At 42.0% G+C, this 12,585-nt stretch overlaps 1 protein-coding gene across 1 annotated transcript in view; it reads right to left on the minus strand.

Annotated features, from left to right (window-relative positions):
* LOC109951832 (unconventional myosin-Ic) overlaps positions 1-12,585 on the minus strand; it is a 49,218-nt gene that overhangs the window by 10,172 nt on the left and 26,461 nt on the right. Inside the window, exons 2-13 of the mRNA XM_020586553.1 lie at positions 9,922-10,077; positions 9,115-9,230; positions 7,344-7,542; positions 6,491-6,571; positions 5,928-6,107; positions 5,037-5,135; positions 4,294-4,404; positions 3,115-3,186; positions 2,721-2,840; positions 1,953-2,026; positions 1,524-1,629; positions 329-409 (exon numbers count right to left, since the gene is read on the minus strand). Of these exons, the coding sequence (XP_020442209.1) occupies positions 329-409; positions 1,524-1,629; positions 1,953-2,026; positions 2,721-2,840; positions 3,115-3,186; positions 4,294-4,404; positions 5,037-5,135; positions 5,928-6,107; positions 6,491-6,571; positions 7,344-7,542; positions 9,115-9,230; positions 9,922-10,077 (1,395 nt within the window). The remainder of the gene's footprint in view (positions 1-328; positions 410-1,523; positions 1,630-1,952; positions 2,027-2,720; positions 2,841-3,114; positions 3,187-4,293; positions 4,405-5,036; positions 5,136-5,927; positions 6,108-6,490; positions 6,572-7,343; positions 7,543-9,114; positions 9,231-9,921; positions 10,078-12,585) is intronic.

Genomic DNA, 12,585 nt, shown 5'->3' on the forward strand with positions numbered 1-12,585 from the left:
TTAACTTAGCTAACAGCTAGCATGAATCTGTCTAGAAGTGAAGAAATCAGCCTGCCTTCACATCTAAAGCTCACCACATAATAGATATCTCATTTGTTTATTAAAAAAATAAAACATAAAAACTATTTTAGATTTTATGAGGGTTGTGTGTTGGACTCAGCCTGGAGCAGTGATATACCCCAAAATGCTGGATTATTCCTTTAATATGACACTATCTTGCCATAAGTTCTTTCAGTCCTTTATATTATTGCAGAAATCTCTTTAAAAATAAAACTAGTAAGTGAAGTCTGCTTTCTTCTGAAATAAAATCTTGTTTTCAAGTCCTCACCAGGATGGAGATGATGCCTTTGAACTTCTCCTCCACCAGGTCACAGATGATCTTGTTGTTGAAGTACTGCACTGGCTCCCACTGAAAAGACACAGTTTGGTTAAAAATCAGAAGAAAATAAACACGATCACAGACGTTAACCGGCCTTGCCTGTCAGAACAAGTATAAGAAAACTGCTGGCTGTTTTTCCTCACTGTTCACACTTGGTCCAAACAACTTCTGGGACATTAACCTTTCCCAGTACATCAGTCAAAACCTGATACAATTACAACTCTTTCAAAGTCAGTTGTCTGTAGAATTACGGGAATCCTGGCATACAGACACACCGTTCTCCCACTTGCATGTGGACACACACACAAACACTGAGCTCACAGGCCGAGGGCAGCAGTGTTTGGTTATGTTACTGTACTGACTGCCACATCATTTCTACAGAGAAGACAGGGAGCACGACCCACGGTCCTGGTGTCAGATGATAATGGGCTCTTTGAGAGGTGAATGCAAGTTTCTCCCACAACCTGTTTGCTCTCTGACCAGTGCATTTTTATTAGAGTCAACACAAGAGGCCCTTGTTCCAAAGAAGAAAAACAAAGCCATGTAAATGTGGTGAATACAAATGAGGGCAATGACAAAAGGGAGCAATGGAGAAGAAAATAAACAGAGACTGTGAATTAAATCTCTGAATGTAAACCTGTTTTGACATGTAACCTCCTTAAGAAGCATCATTTAAGATTTTAACTGAATCAATAAAAGATTAATAACAGTTAAGGGATTACCTGGCAGTGTCTCCTAAAATATGTGTACTTACTTTGCATAAAAGCCTCAGCGAAATCAGCAAGATGATTAATTCTCAGTTTTACTTTGGAAAAACAGTCGTGTTAGGAGCTCAATGCATTGTCCCAAAACTGGCTGAGGGAGGAGGAATGGTGTGACGATGAAAGTTGAAAACAAAGTGTGATAAAAGCTGTGAGGATGAGGCCAGAGGGGCACAGAGCAGGACTGAAGAAGAAAAGTAAGCTGAGTAGAAGACGACTGACTTTGTATTTCCATGATTGTCCTGCACAAAACTCAATAAAGTGCAAAAGAGATAAAGAAAACTGACCAACCCAACTCAGTTTTTCACACTTTGAATTTTACAGAAGGGGCAGGAGCGAGCAGGAAAGGAGACATTGAGGTGGGGAAGAAGGAGATGTCTGACCGTGATGCCTTCGGACTCGTACTCCTCCTGCTCTGACTTGAGGGTGAGCTCGATGAAGAGCTGCTGCAGTTTCTCGTTGCAGTAGTTGATGCAGAACTGCTCAAAGCTGCAAAACACAACAAAAACAGACGCCATAGCTCAAGGAAGGTTGTTAACATTCTGGATTGATACTGGCTCATTACTTCACACTGAGTGTTAGACACCTGATTTTATCCTAAACTTGGGATAGACGAGGGCTATTTTTTATGGCTGCTCAAAAGGTGGAAAGCTGGAGGCAACACATTTTCTTACAGTCTTTCCTGGAAGACATTCATAGTGTTGATGAAAAATGACAGATAGCTGTGAGGAGAATGCTAAACCCTGGCTCCTCTGTCAACTCTACACAACCAGTAAGTGTTGAACCTATTTGAAAAACAATACACAATGTACCTGTTGTTCTGAAAGACCTCAAAACCATAGATGTCCAACAGGCCGATGACAGAGAAACTCTTGTAGGAGTCATCCTGTGAAACAGATTAAAACTGACCTTCAGATTTATATGAAAGGGAAACTCTAGTATACGGTAATGCATTAAAATACACACATATTAATATATTAAGAATATTGTATTGAACTATCATAATTAATAAATTAAAAAGTGAAATAAAATGTGCAATGTAATTAAACGTCATTCAAGTATATTCAGGAAAATATTTTGCAAATTTATTTAGTTTATATTGAATATATTAGTCTAACAATGACACATAATAAATATCACTGTACTGAATTTGCTAGAGGCAAAAAGTTATTATTGGTATTATACAATATAATATTGAGTTATGTTTGAAGCCTTCCTAGGGAGGTGTTCCGGCCATGTCCCACCAGGAGGAGGCCCCGGGGAAGACCCAGGACACACTGGAGGGACTACGTCTCTCGGCTGGCCTTGGAACGCCTCGGCCTTCCCCCGGAGGGGCTGGAGGCAGCGTCTGGGGAGAGGGAGGGGTGGGCCCCTTTGCTTTGACTGCGCGACCCGGTCCCGGATAAGCGGAGGAAAATGGATGGATGGATGGTTTGAAGTGTAAATGTCCATAAGATGGTGCTGTGCCATTACAGAATATGGAGTCAACATGCTCTGCACTACAGCGTTGGGTTCTGCTTGATTTCAGTGGGACAGGTACAGCACAGTGTGTGTGTGTGTGTGTGTGTGTGTGTGTGTACCTTGTATGCCAGTGAAACATTGATCTTGTTAACCAGCCAGGTGAAGGTACGTCCATACACTGCCTTGGACAAAGCATCCCGGGCGGACGATGCCTGTTCTAGGTTCAGCGGGCTCATCAGCTGATGAAGAAACACACACACACACACACACACACACACACACACACACACACACACACACACACACACACACACAGAGGAAGGTGAGAGGCCAAGCAGTGATGTCAAAGACAGATGATAACAGGGCTACACAGAGCTCAGCAGTGACAGTCAGACAAATTACAGTATAATTACACTGGACTGCTGTAGACATCACACAGACAGGAAAGATTTGTATACAAATGCTTATCACTCACACACACACGCTACAATGAAAGTGTGTATCCAAACCAACCTCCTCTCCCTTGGCGATTATCTTCTTGTGTGTGAGTGCCTCTGTCAGCACCGTCCCATTCACTCCTAACAACTGGAAAAGCACAACAACATTAGCACACACCACAGACGTCATTCCACTCAGCAGCAGTGACATTCCTGGTATGGAATCTGGTAATTATGTCTGCCATTAGCTATAACTGGCAAATGTATGTAACAACAAATGGGGGCCTCTTCCTCCTTCCAAGTCCTAGCCAAAGGATGATTTAGTTTTTATGAAGCAGTGTGAAGGCAGGGGTGTAAACTATGAATTTCAAAGTCCAGGGCCCTACAGCTCAGCACAGGAAATCAGCCCTAGCAAGATATAAATTCTTGGTCAGAGCAGTGAGAGTGCAGAGGTGTCTCAGTCTGTTCACAGCCACCACAGGATCAGAAACTGAGTGAGTGAAGTTATGGGAATGCCCGATGAAAATGAGTTCAGTAAGAGATCATTTAGACAAAAATGGATTCATAAATTTAACATTTGAAGAGAAGAGAGATTCTTTGTTCTCAATGAGATGCTGCAACATCACTGCTGCATGTGCAACAAATAGCTCTAAGACATTAAAACAAAATGCGACTAGATATGGTTTACTCCGTATTATTTACACAGTTGCATTTTAAAAAACTGCCAATATTAACTTACAGCCTACTATGCAAAAGGCAAATGGTATGATGCTAAAGCTATGTGTTAATTGTTTTGTCATATTTTTGCATATTCAGTATCCGAGTCAGTACTGATTAAAACTAGGGGTACTTGTACACTTCTAACACCTGAACTCTGAAAAGCAGCTAATAAGTGAACAGGAAAAGGGATAAGGGACTTATCTGAGATAAAGGGGTACGTCAGACAAAAATGAAAACCCATCCTTGTGTATACACATAAAGCCTGTGATGCTGTTTTCCTCATGTTGAGTTTTATCTTTGATTAATAGCTCATAAAATAAAAAAATAGAATACATCATCAGGTTTTGTGCTTTATGGCTCTGAATGTCTTAAAACAGTCCCACTTTGACATAGGAGTGTTGGTGTTCTTGGGTTAAGATGAGCTTGTAAGATGCTTGTTAAATACAGGCCCAGATCTTTTTTAATGAAAATCCAATTCTCCCCCTCTGGCCTTGTGTTAGGAGTGTTTATGAACCTGCTTGGTGCAGCATCTTACCCTGGCCAGGTACTTTATCTGTGTGTCAGAGGTGATGCAGACATTGCCCTCTTCCCCACCATACTGCACATTCCCCAGGTGCAGCACGCTGGCGATTATGTTCAGCAGCTCCTAGACAGAGGAGGAGGAGGAGAAGGAATGAGACGGTGGTGTTAATGGCAGACGAATATGGAGAGAGGAACGAAGGAGAGATGCAGCACATTAGGATTATCCAGAAGGCTTTGACAAAAATCACATTAAGGAGTTGAACAGGGAAGGAATGTGGCAATCTGCTTACCAAGTTTCATACTAGAGCTGCACAAACACACATCTGCTCTTCACTGTGTAAGCAAACACTGTGATATAAAATGTTTTGGAAGAAAGCCCAGACTCATGAACATGTAGGAAGACTCCTACGTTAAGCTCAAATAAGTTCTCACCATGCAATAATAACAGCCGCACTGACTTCATGTGGCTCACACACCTCCGTACACACACATAGCTCTGCCAAACAAACACGTCGTCTCACACACACACACACAGCTCTGCCAAACAAACACGTCGTCTCATTACCTTCAAGCTCATCGAGTACTTGGCTGTTCATAGTGAATCATGTGGTAAAGACTGTTGTACAGCCTTAATACCAACAGCAGAGGTTGTAATGTTTATTAAAGTTTGTTGACTTTAACTGCTAACATTTCCATCAGTTCACAGCTCCCACGCTACTCTGGGTGACAAACTTAAACACTTTGGATGAGTCTTACCTCCACCTCGTCCTCGCTGAAGCCAATCACATTCAAGGCTTTGCTCACTATCTTCCAGTCATTGCGATCGTTGATGGAGCTCACTTTGGGACAGTTACCCTATGGGAAATGCACACACACAAAACAGGTTTAAAAAAAAAAAAAAAACACCAGTCTAAACATGCTATTTACCATCTGCTTGAGCTCTTTTATTTTGTTGCTAAGTTTTGAAAAGATCCAGCAAAATCAATAAGTGGCTGATGTGTACATTGGTGTTTACATGTAAACACCAATTTATACACAATATAAACATGTATTTACACAAATAACACATAAGGTAAGGTGTTGTTGCTCAGTACCTGCTAATGTGTGTGTGTGTGTACACTAAGGGGTGGGCTGAGCTAGAGCCTTAAGGCAAACGTCTCTGCTGAGATAAGCTCCTCTCACTAGATTGAGAGTCTGACTGAGAGCCTATTAAACACAAATCCCACTGGGACACACACACACACACACACACTGCAGACCAAAAGAGCGTGAAGGAAAGGCAGGCTATAATTTCCCTGCAGTATTAACAGATGAATTTGACTAATCTACGGATTTTCTCTTGTGAGAAATCCACAACTTTAATTGTGGTTACACTTCGTATACGTCTGATACATTAGGCCACAGAAAAGCTGCAGTATGGCTTTCCTTAAACACCATCACAACCTCATTCATCGTGACATAACATCAAATGCAACGCCCAGAAATGCGCAGCGTAGGCTGGACACACTTTCCCAGTCGGTGTGAAAGTGTGTCGATATGTGTGTTTGTAAATTGGTACATTTTCAGCAGCAGTGCAGTTCATTTATCATGTACAACTGTGGCTATTATACCCTCACATTTAAAGAAACTAAAGTACTGGGTGCCTACTTTGACCAGGTACTGGTACTGCTGAGGATTCCTCTCCAGGCCCAGCCGCCTCAGCAGATCCTCCTCCCCTCCTTCAATCAGCTGATAGAAAATGTGGAAGTTCCTCTCTCCGTGGTTCTGATGGACCACGCGGGACTTCTCCAGCAGGTAGTTGATGATGTGGCCTCCCACTGGGGCACCCTGCCAATGGGACAAAGGCCAAGGAGGAAGGGGGGGAGGAAGAGGAGGAGAGGGTGAGGCTGGGGTATTGCAGTATGATGGAGGATTAAACAGAACATGCAGGTTCGACAAGGATTTTGTAGCCCATAGCATATTTAGTGTACCCACAGGAAAGGGGTACAGGAGGGAGGAGTGATGTTAACAATTACTCTAAATGAAAAAACTCTGAGATTCAGCGCATAAAAGCCTAAAATAAAATTTTACAACATTTTTTTACATCACCATTATTACCTAATAAGCAAAAGGTGACAATAGTTAAGATTCTTTCAATGCTCAGAACATTTGATGGATTGTTTTAGGCCAACTTAAAGCAGCTGCCAGCGTAAATCGGACTGTCCACTCACCTTGAAGTCAAACTGAATGTCCATGTATTTACCGAAGCGGCTCGAGTTGTCGTTACGCAATGTCTTGGCATTGCCAAAGGCCTACAGAGAAGATAGAGGAACATAAGGAGAGGAGAGAGAGAGATGATAGAATACGTGACAAAGACAGGATGGCAGACAAGAAGCTACAGGTGTTGGAGTCCTTGCAGTGTTTTTTTGTGAAGAACAGAAGCACAGGGCAGAACGTACACACACATCTGGAAAGCATCGGACTGAGACGTGCCAGATGTGAAAACAAGTGATTCAGTATATTCTAGCACGTCACGGTTGCCTTCATTTTGCAAAACACTGGCTGTCAAACTACAACAGAAACAACCCTACTATTCAGAAATTTCTTCAAACTACTTTCAACTGTGAGCAAGAAATACTCATCTCGGTGGCAAATAAATCAGTTACCCTCACTAAAAACACTGGTTGTTAACTGGACTCGCCGCCATCCACTTATTCTGAGTGCTCAAGTGAAATGAAAGCAAAATGAGCCATTAACCGGATGCCGTTTATACTACTCTGAAAAAAGCAGTGCTTACTGACATTAGGATGACAATTTCTGCTCTGATACAAAGATAATAAAATATATGATGGTGTGACATTTACAGTAGAGCTCAGTTTTTACTTTAAATATTAGCCTTGCCAATTATTTTCTTAATAGGTTATCAACTCCTCTTCAAACACTACTGATAGATTGAAGAAAAAGTTACTTTCATTTCCTGCCTCAACAGCAAAGCGGTTCCAGCTGTACAACAATCCTACAGTGCTGAAAGGTCTGCTGTAGTGTGGTCCACAAACAGGACCAGATAAATGAAGTGCATCTCACCTCCAGCACAGGGTTGGACTGCAGCAGACGGTCTTTGATGGTCTGCACATGCTCGCTGGCTGGACAGGTGACAGCGTAGTACTGCAGGATCTTCTTAGACGCCTCTGTCTTCCCGGCTCCGCTCTCCCCAGAGATGAGGATGCACTGGTCCTTTCTCTCCGTCCTCATGGAGCGGTACGAGTTGTCTGCCACCGCATAGCTGGAGGAGTAAAGGCAGAGACATGGTCAGGCAGATGTCGGCAAGTTGTGGAAAAATGGACAACAAATGTGTTACTGAAGCAGGACATGAATGACACTATGTTGATTTGATTGTGCATGCAAAACACAAGTTTGTGCTCACACCAAAGCCTTTTATATCAGCACCCCATTAATGCCTAGGAGTCTAGACCAAACGATACATACTGTAGTGTTTTTGTATACAATATACTTGCCCCATCCCCAACAAAAATATTAGAATCTTTTATGCTGAACATAAACAGAACAGAGTAAAATGAAAAGTTGCACAGAGGCACAATACTCCATTACTATTCATCAGTCATGATGATTGTTCCGTTTGTTGTAGCGCTTTGACGTTCTTGGACAACTTGTGTGTGGAGTGTAACGTGATCGAGTCTCATAGTGTGTGAATGTGGAAAGACGCTGGCCTGCCAGTATAAATCAAGTCCACAGTGGAGAGCAGCCTGTTGTAGTTCCAGTATCATTTGTCAGACCCACGCTGCTATCAGTACTGATATGATGTTTCTGCCATATGGACACATTTCTGACACCAAAATAATTGCTGGAAGATAAAACACACAGCTTGGCCATAACTGCACCGTTCTGTATGTGTATGTGATGTTGGGGAGGGCTCGGGCTTGGGGTCAGGTTCAGGTCAGAGGAATTCCCTCTCAAAGGAGGAAACCTCTTGCCTGGTACCATCATTTACTTACTTTTCTCTCACCTCTCTCTCCCACTTTTCTTGTCTAGCCCTCTCCCTCTTTTTTTCCAAAGCACATATTTCTTTCCACTTAGAGGCAGAGAAAACTTTGGGCCCTCTGCTCTAAGTGCTGAAGAGAGAGAGAGAGAGAGAGAGGGACATACCAGTGGCTGGAGCAGAGAGAGCAGGAGCCAATGAGAGATTCTGAAATGTTTCAATGACGCCACTGTGACTCTATAATGCACTCGGTTGTTTTGTATCTGACCTATGGGGTCCAAGAGGATTTAACAGAAAATTCCCAGTGGCATCCATTCAAACAAACACTCCTGCCTCATGACACGACATCTCACTGACAGAGAAAAAGGACAGTCAGTCCATGAGAGCATTATGCAGCTACATATTCCCACACTCTCTAAACACACACAGTGTGACAGTATTTGAAAACTCAGATGTAACAAATGTTATGTAATTCTGAGGAAAAAGATTCAAGCTACTCCTTCTTTCCAAATTATGGAAACACTAAGTCTACTGCACTGTAGTTAGTAATGAAACGCAAAGAATCATCCCCCCCAGCTTTCACTAAGCTCTATACTTTACAGTACTGTGCAAAAGAAACCTGAGATATTTATATTCTTATCCATCACCCAATTCCATCGGGGGCATCTCATCAGTCCTATTGCTTTTGAGAGCACCCTCACTTTAGCTTTAGCGGCTAAAACATTCACACAGTATTGTATAGAATCCTGCATTTAAAAACCAAAGAGGATTGTGACCTACTGTTTTTAATGACTGTATCTTCTAAAGAAGGAATATTTGCTGAAACCAGATTCTTTCTAGGTACGTTTGTGCACTTACATGTGTGGTGAGACCTCATAGAAGTTGACTCCGCGGTATCGCTCCATGTGGTTCTTCATGTAGATCTCCAGGTCTTTGTACGGGTTAACAGACACCAGCACTGAACCTATGTATGTCTGATGGAATGAGAACAGTCATATTACACGTGCTGTACTGCTAGACAAAACATAGTACCAATATCAGTCCACATGAACTGTGTGAGTGTAGGTGTTTTCACACCAAACTTAATGTATTTCATTCAAACTTTAATACTTCTGATTTTTGGTGTGACTCTAAATTAATCAAATAAGGTAAGTTCTCCAAATTTTGTGCCACATTATTGACGTTTCATTATCCAGACAAATTTTTGTAAAGTAATTGTAATTGTAACTTTTTCTAAGGGTGTCATTTAAGATACACAGTGTTCCATAAGAAGAAGCAGAAACATTTAGAGCAATGCAAACACAAACAGACGCACCAAAGTCAAACTGATCAACTTTTCAAAGATATAGTGGTATTGGTGCACAGGTCAGCTGTTAAATAGCAACAAACTGCAGAACTGAAATGCAAAAATGTCAAGGTAATTTAGAAGCACATAGTTTGTTCACTGAAGGCCACTTGTGTATATATTTGGTAAATTATTGTACAAGTATAAAACATCCCTACTCAGTACATTCTATGTCACAGATATTTGTTGTGTGCATATTTTTTTTTATTTATAAATCAATTCATCAATATTCACTGAAATATCATCATAAAAAAATAATTGGCTTGAAAAATCCAGCATCAGCTGGACTCTAATACACGTTTGTCACCACAACCACTCACGTAGATGAGGTTCTCCTTGAAGCGCTTGCGCAGGTTCTCTATGAAGGCGGCCTCGCTGGTGAAATTCTCCAGCAGGACAAAGTCCTGCACGCCCACCCGGTCTCTGGCTGTCAGGGCCGACTCCATCATAGCCCGCAGCCCGTCACCAGACACCACCTGGAAGAGGGGCGAGAGGGAGGAGGTGGGTTACTGACGTACTGTAACAGTCCGGTCAGTCGTACTCTGCCTGTCCCATGCAAGAAAAGACTGGAGAAAGGAAGAAGGGAGGGAGTGAAAAACACATACATAATCCATCCCCATCAGGGTAGAAGCACACAAATCGAAACCACAGATCGGTGCTGCACCAGCTAGACAAATTAGTAGAAAATACTGTAGAAGCAGTGTTGTTTAATAACCTACCAACACACAGTAAGACACAGAGAGGCAGGCACAGATAGAGATGGCTGTGTAACTCAGTCTGTGATGCAGGAAGGTAAGCATTAACATGATGAAATTACAGGAAAAATATGATTTTAACTAATTCTAAGTTTTCATTCAGCCAGCTGTCAGCATTAGAGCTCGATTGATTTAATGCAATACCACACTGGTCGTCCATCAGAAGACCCTGAAGTCACACTATGTAAGAAGGAATAACACAATATTCTCCTTTCAAATGAAAAGTCGAACACATAAGCAATAAACACAGTCTTCCTCAAATCATTATACACAAGTGTTTTGCTATTACTGCACAACTGTGTGTGTGTGGAACTACTTGTTAGTGATTTTATTCTCTTTTAAAGCATCTGAGTGTCTTTCAAAGCATATAAATAAAACATACCATTATTGCATTCACACAAAGTGGAGATTTTTTATCTGAACATCCTCCAAAGTTTTCTTGATCTTACCACCTCTAAAACCTGAGGCAATGCCAAACGCCCAGATTTTGAGGAAAACAAGTTATCACCACAACCCCACCCAGCTTACACACATTTAAAATATGCAACGCAAATTTTGCATTGAGAAGTTAAATAGCAACACTTACGTATCTAAGGTCATCGATGTGTATGTCCAGGAGGCCCTTTTCTAAAATAAAAGCCTGAGTTTTACGGATAAGATTGCGAACGTTAGCCACATCCATGTTTAAGCTGCACAGAGTTGGACAAAACTAAACTCAACACAACACAACTTGGAGAGTAGAGGACAGATACACACACAAAGTACAGCAGGTGTTGTTGTTGTGTTATGCAGTACAGCAGTTTCCATCCCTCAGGAGACGACACAGAAGAGATGGATGGAGAAACAGAACAGAAGGCTTGAGGGAGGAGAGCACAGATTAATTAGTGCTGGGTGTGACAAGAGGGACAAATACATGGGAGAGGGAGATTCGTGTACAAACAATAGGTAAAGCAGAGAGGAGATGATGGATGCCAGGTTATGACTCCAGTCCTGCTCCATTTGAACTGCACTGGAAACAATACTCCATGACATTCCACACAGCAGCGCCCTCAACGGCACGACACAGAGCCCATTACATCACTGCAGAACAGACACGTGCATGACCTCTCAATCGGACTTCACTCAAGTGCGCATGAATATGTTTAATCCCAGTTGCAGGGTCCCATGGTGATTCACACATGGGGAGAAACCATGGGACACTAGTGTGGATCTTAATTATTGGGCGCACTTTACAAGTTCAGGGAAACAGAAATCACTTCACAACAAGCTTCTATTAACCTAATAACATTAGCTAGCATCATCTGTTATGTTTACACTCCTTCATTAACCCCTGTACTTAATCTTTACAGCTGTTTAAAAAAATAAAAGTGGCCCGGCTCAGGGGGAAGCTGTAAGAGCTGACTCACTTCTCATCATTAATGATCTGTGTGCACATGCCCTCGCAAGGACACGATAATGGCACAAATCCAAAGTGTGGGCAATTTGAGTCACTCTCTTTAGAGGCAAAGGCTTTCAGTGTTAGATTTCTATAAAGCCCTACAATAAACTACCATATTAAAGTGACAATAAATAGAATATGGAGTGAATATCAGTGCAGTGTTTTATTACACACTGGATACATTGATATTGATACACTTTCTTGATCAAAACACACTGCTGCTCTTCCTGCAAGTGGAAACGTATGAGACATGATTTCCTGTGTCAGAGGTTTTTCCTGGGGACACATCACTAGTCAGCAGGTACTGCAGACCAAACAAATGAAACAATCATCTGGGAACTGGTTAAATCATTGCCAAGAGTAGCAAAACTGACCTTTATTTACATTAAGGTGTCATGGTTTATTACAAATCTTTCAAATATTATGGCACCTGGGAATAAAGGAACCAACCTCTCCTCTTCTTCCTCAATACATTCAATCACTCATTCACTTTTCCTCCCTGCTTCAGTCTCTCTCCATTACTTCATTGTTTCCCAGCACCGTTCTCACTGTTTGGCTTTCCTGCATGTAATGCCGCGCACTGGACCTCCACCCGCTCTCAGGAACACGCAAAGTACGTGCCTACCCGGTTCCAACATGTCATCATGTTTTCCAAATCCTGTGCAGCAAACAAGTCAGCGTAGAGCCAGGTTAGTTGGAGGAGACGTGAAGAGGCTGAATTCTCTGCTAACACATCTACCTCTACTGGTGTTTGACTCGTGAGTGTCAGAAAGCAGGTAAATCAGAAGTGA

This window comes from Monopterus albus, unplaced genomic scaffold, assembly GCF_001952655.1.
Source record: "Monopterus albus unplaced genomic scaffold, M_albus_1.0 scaffold8.1, whole genome shotgun sequence".
Taxonomy (NCBI): domain Eukaryota; kingdom Metazoa; phylum Chordata; class Actinopteri; order Synbranchiformes; family Synbranchidae; genus Monopterus; species Monopterus albus.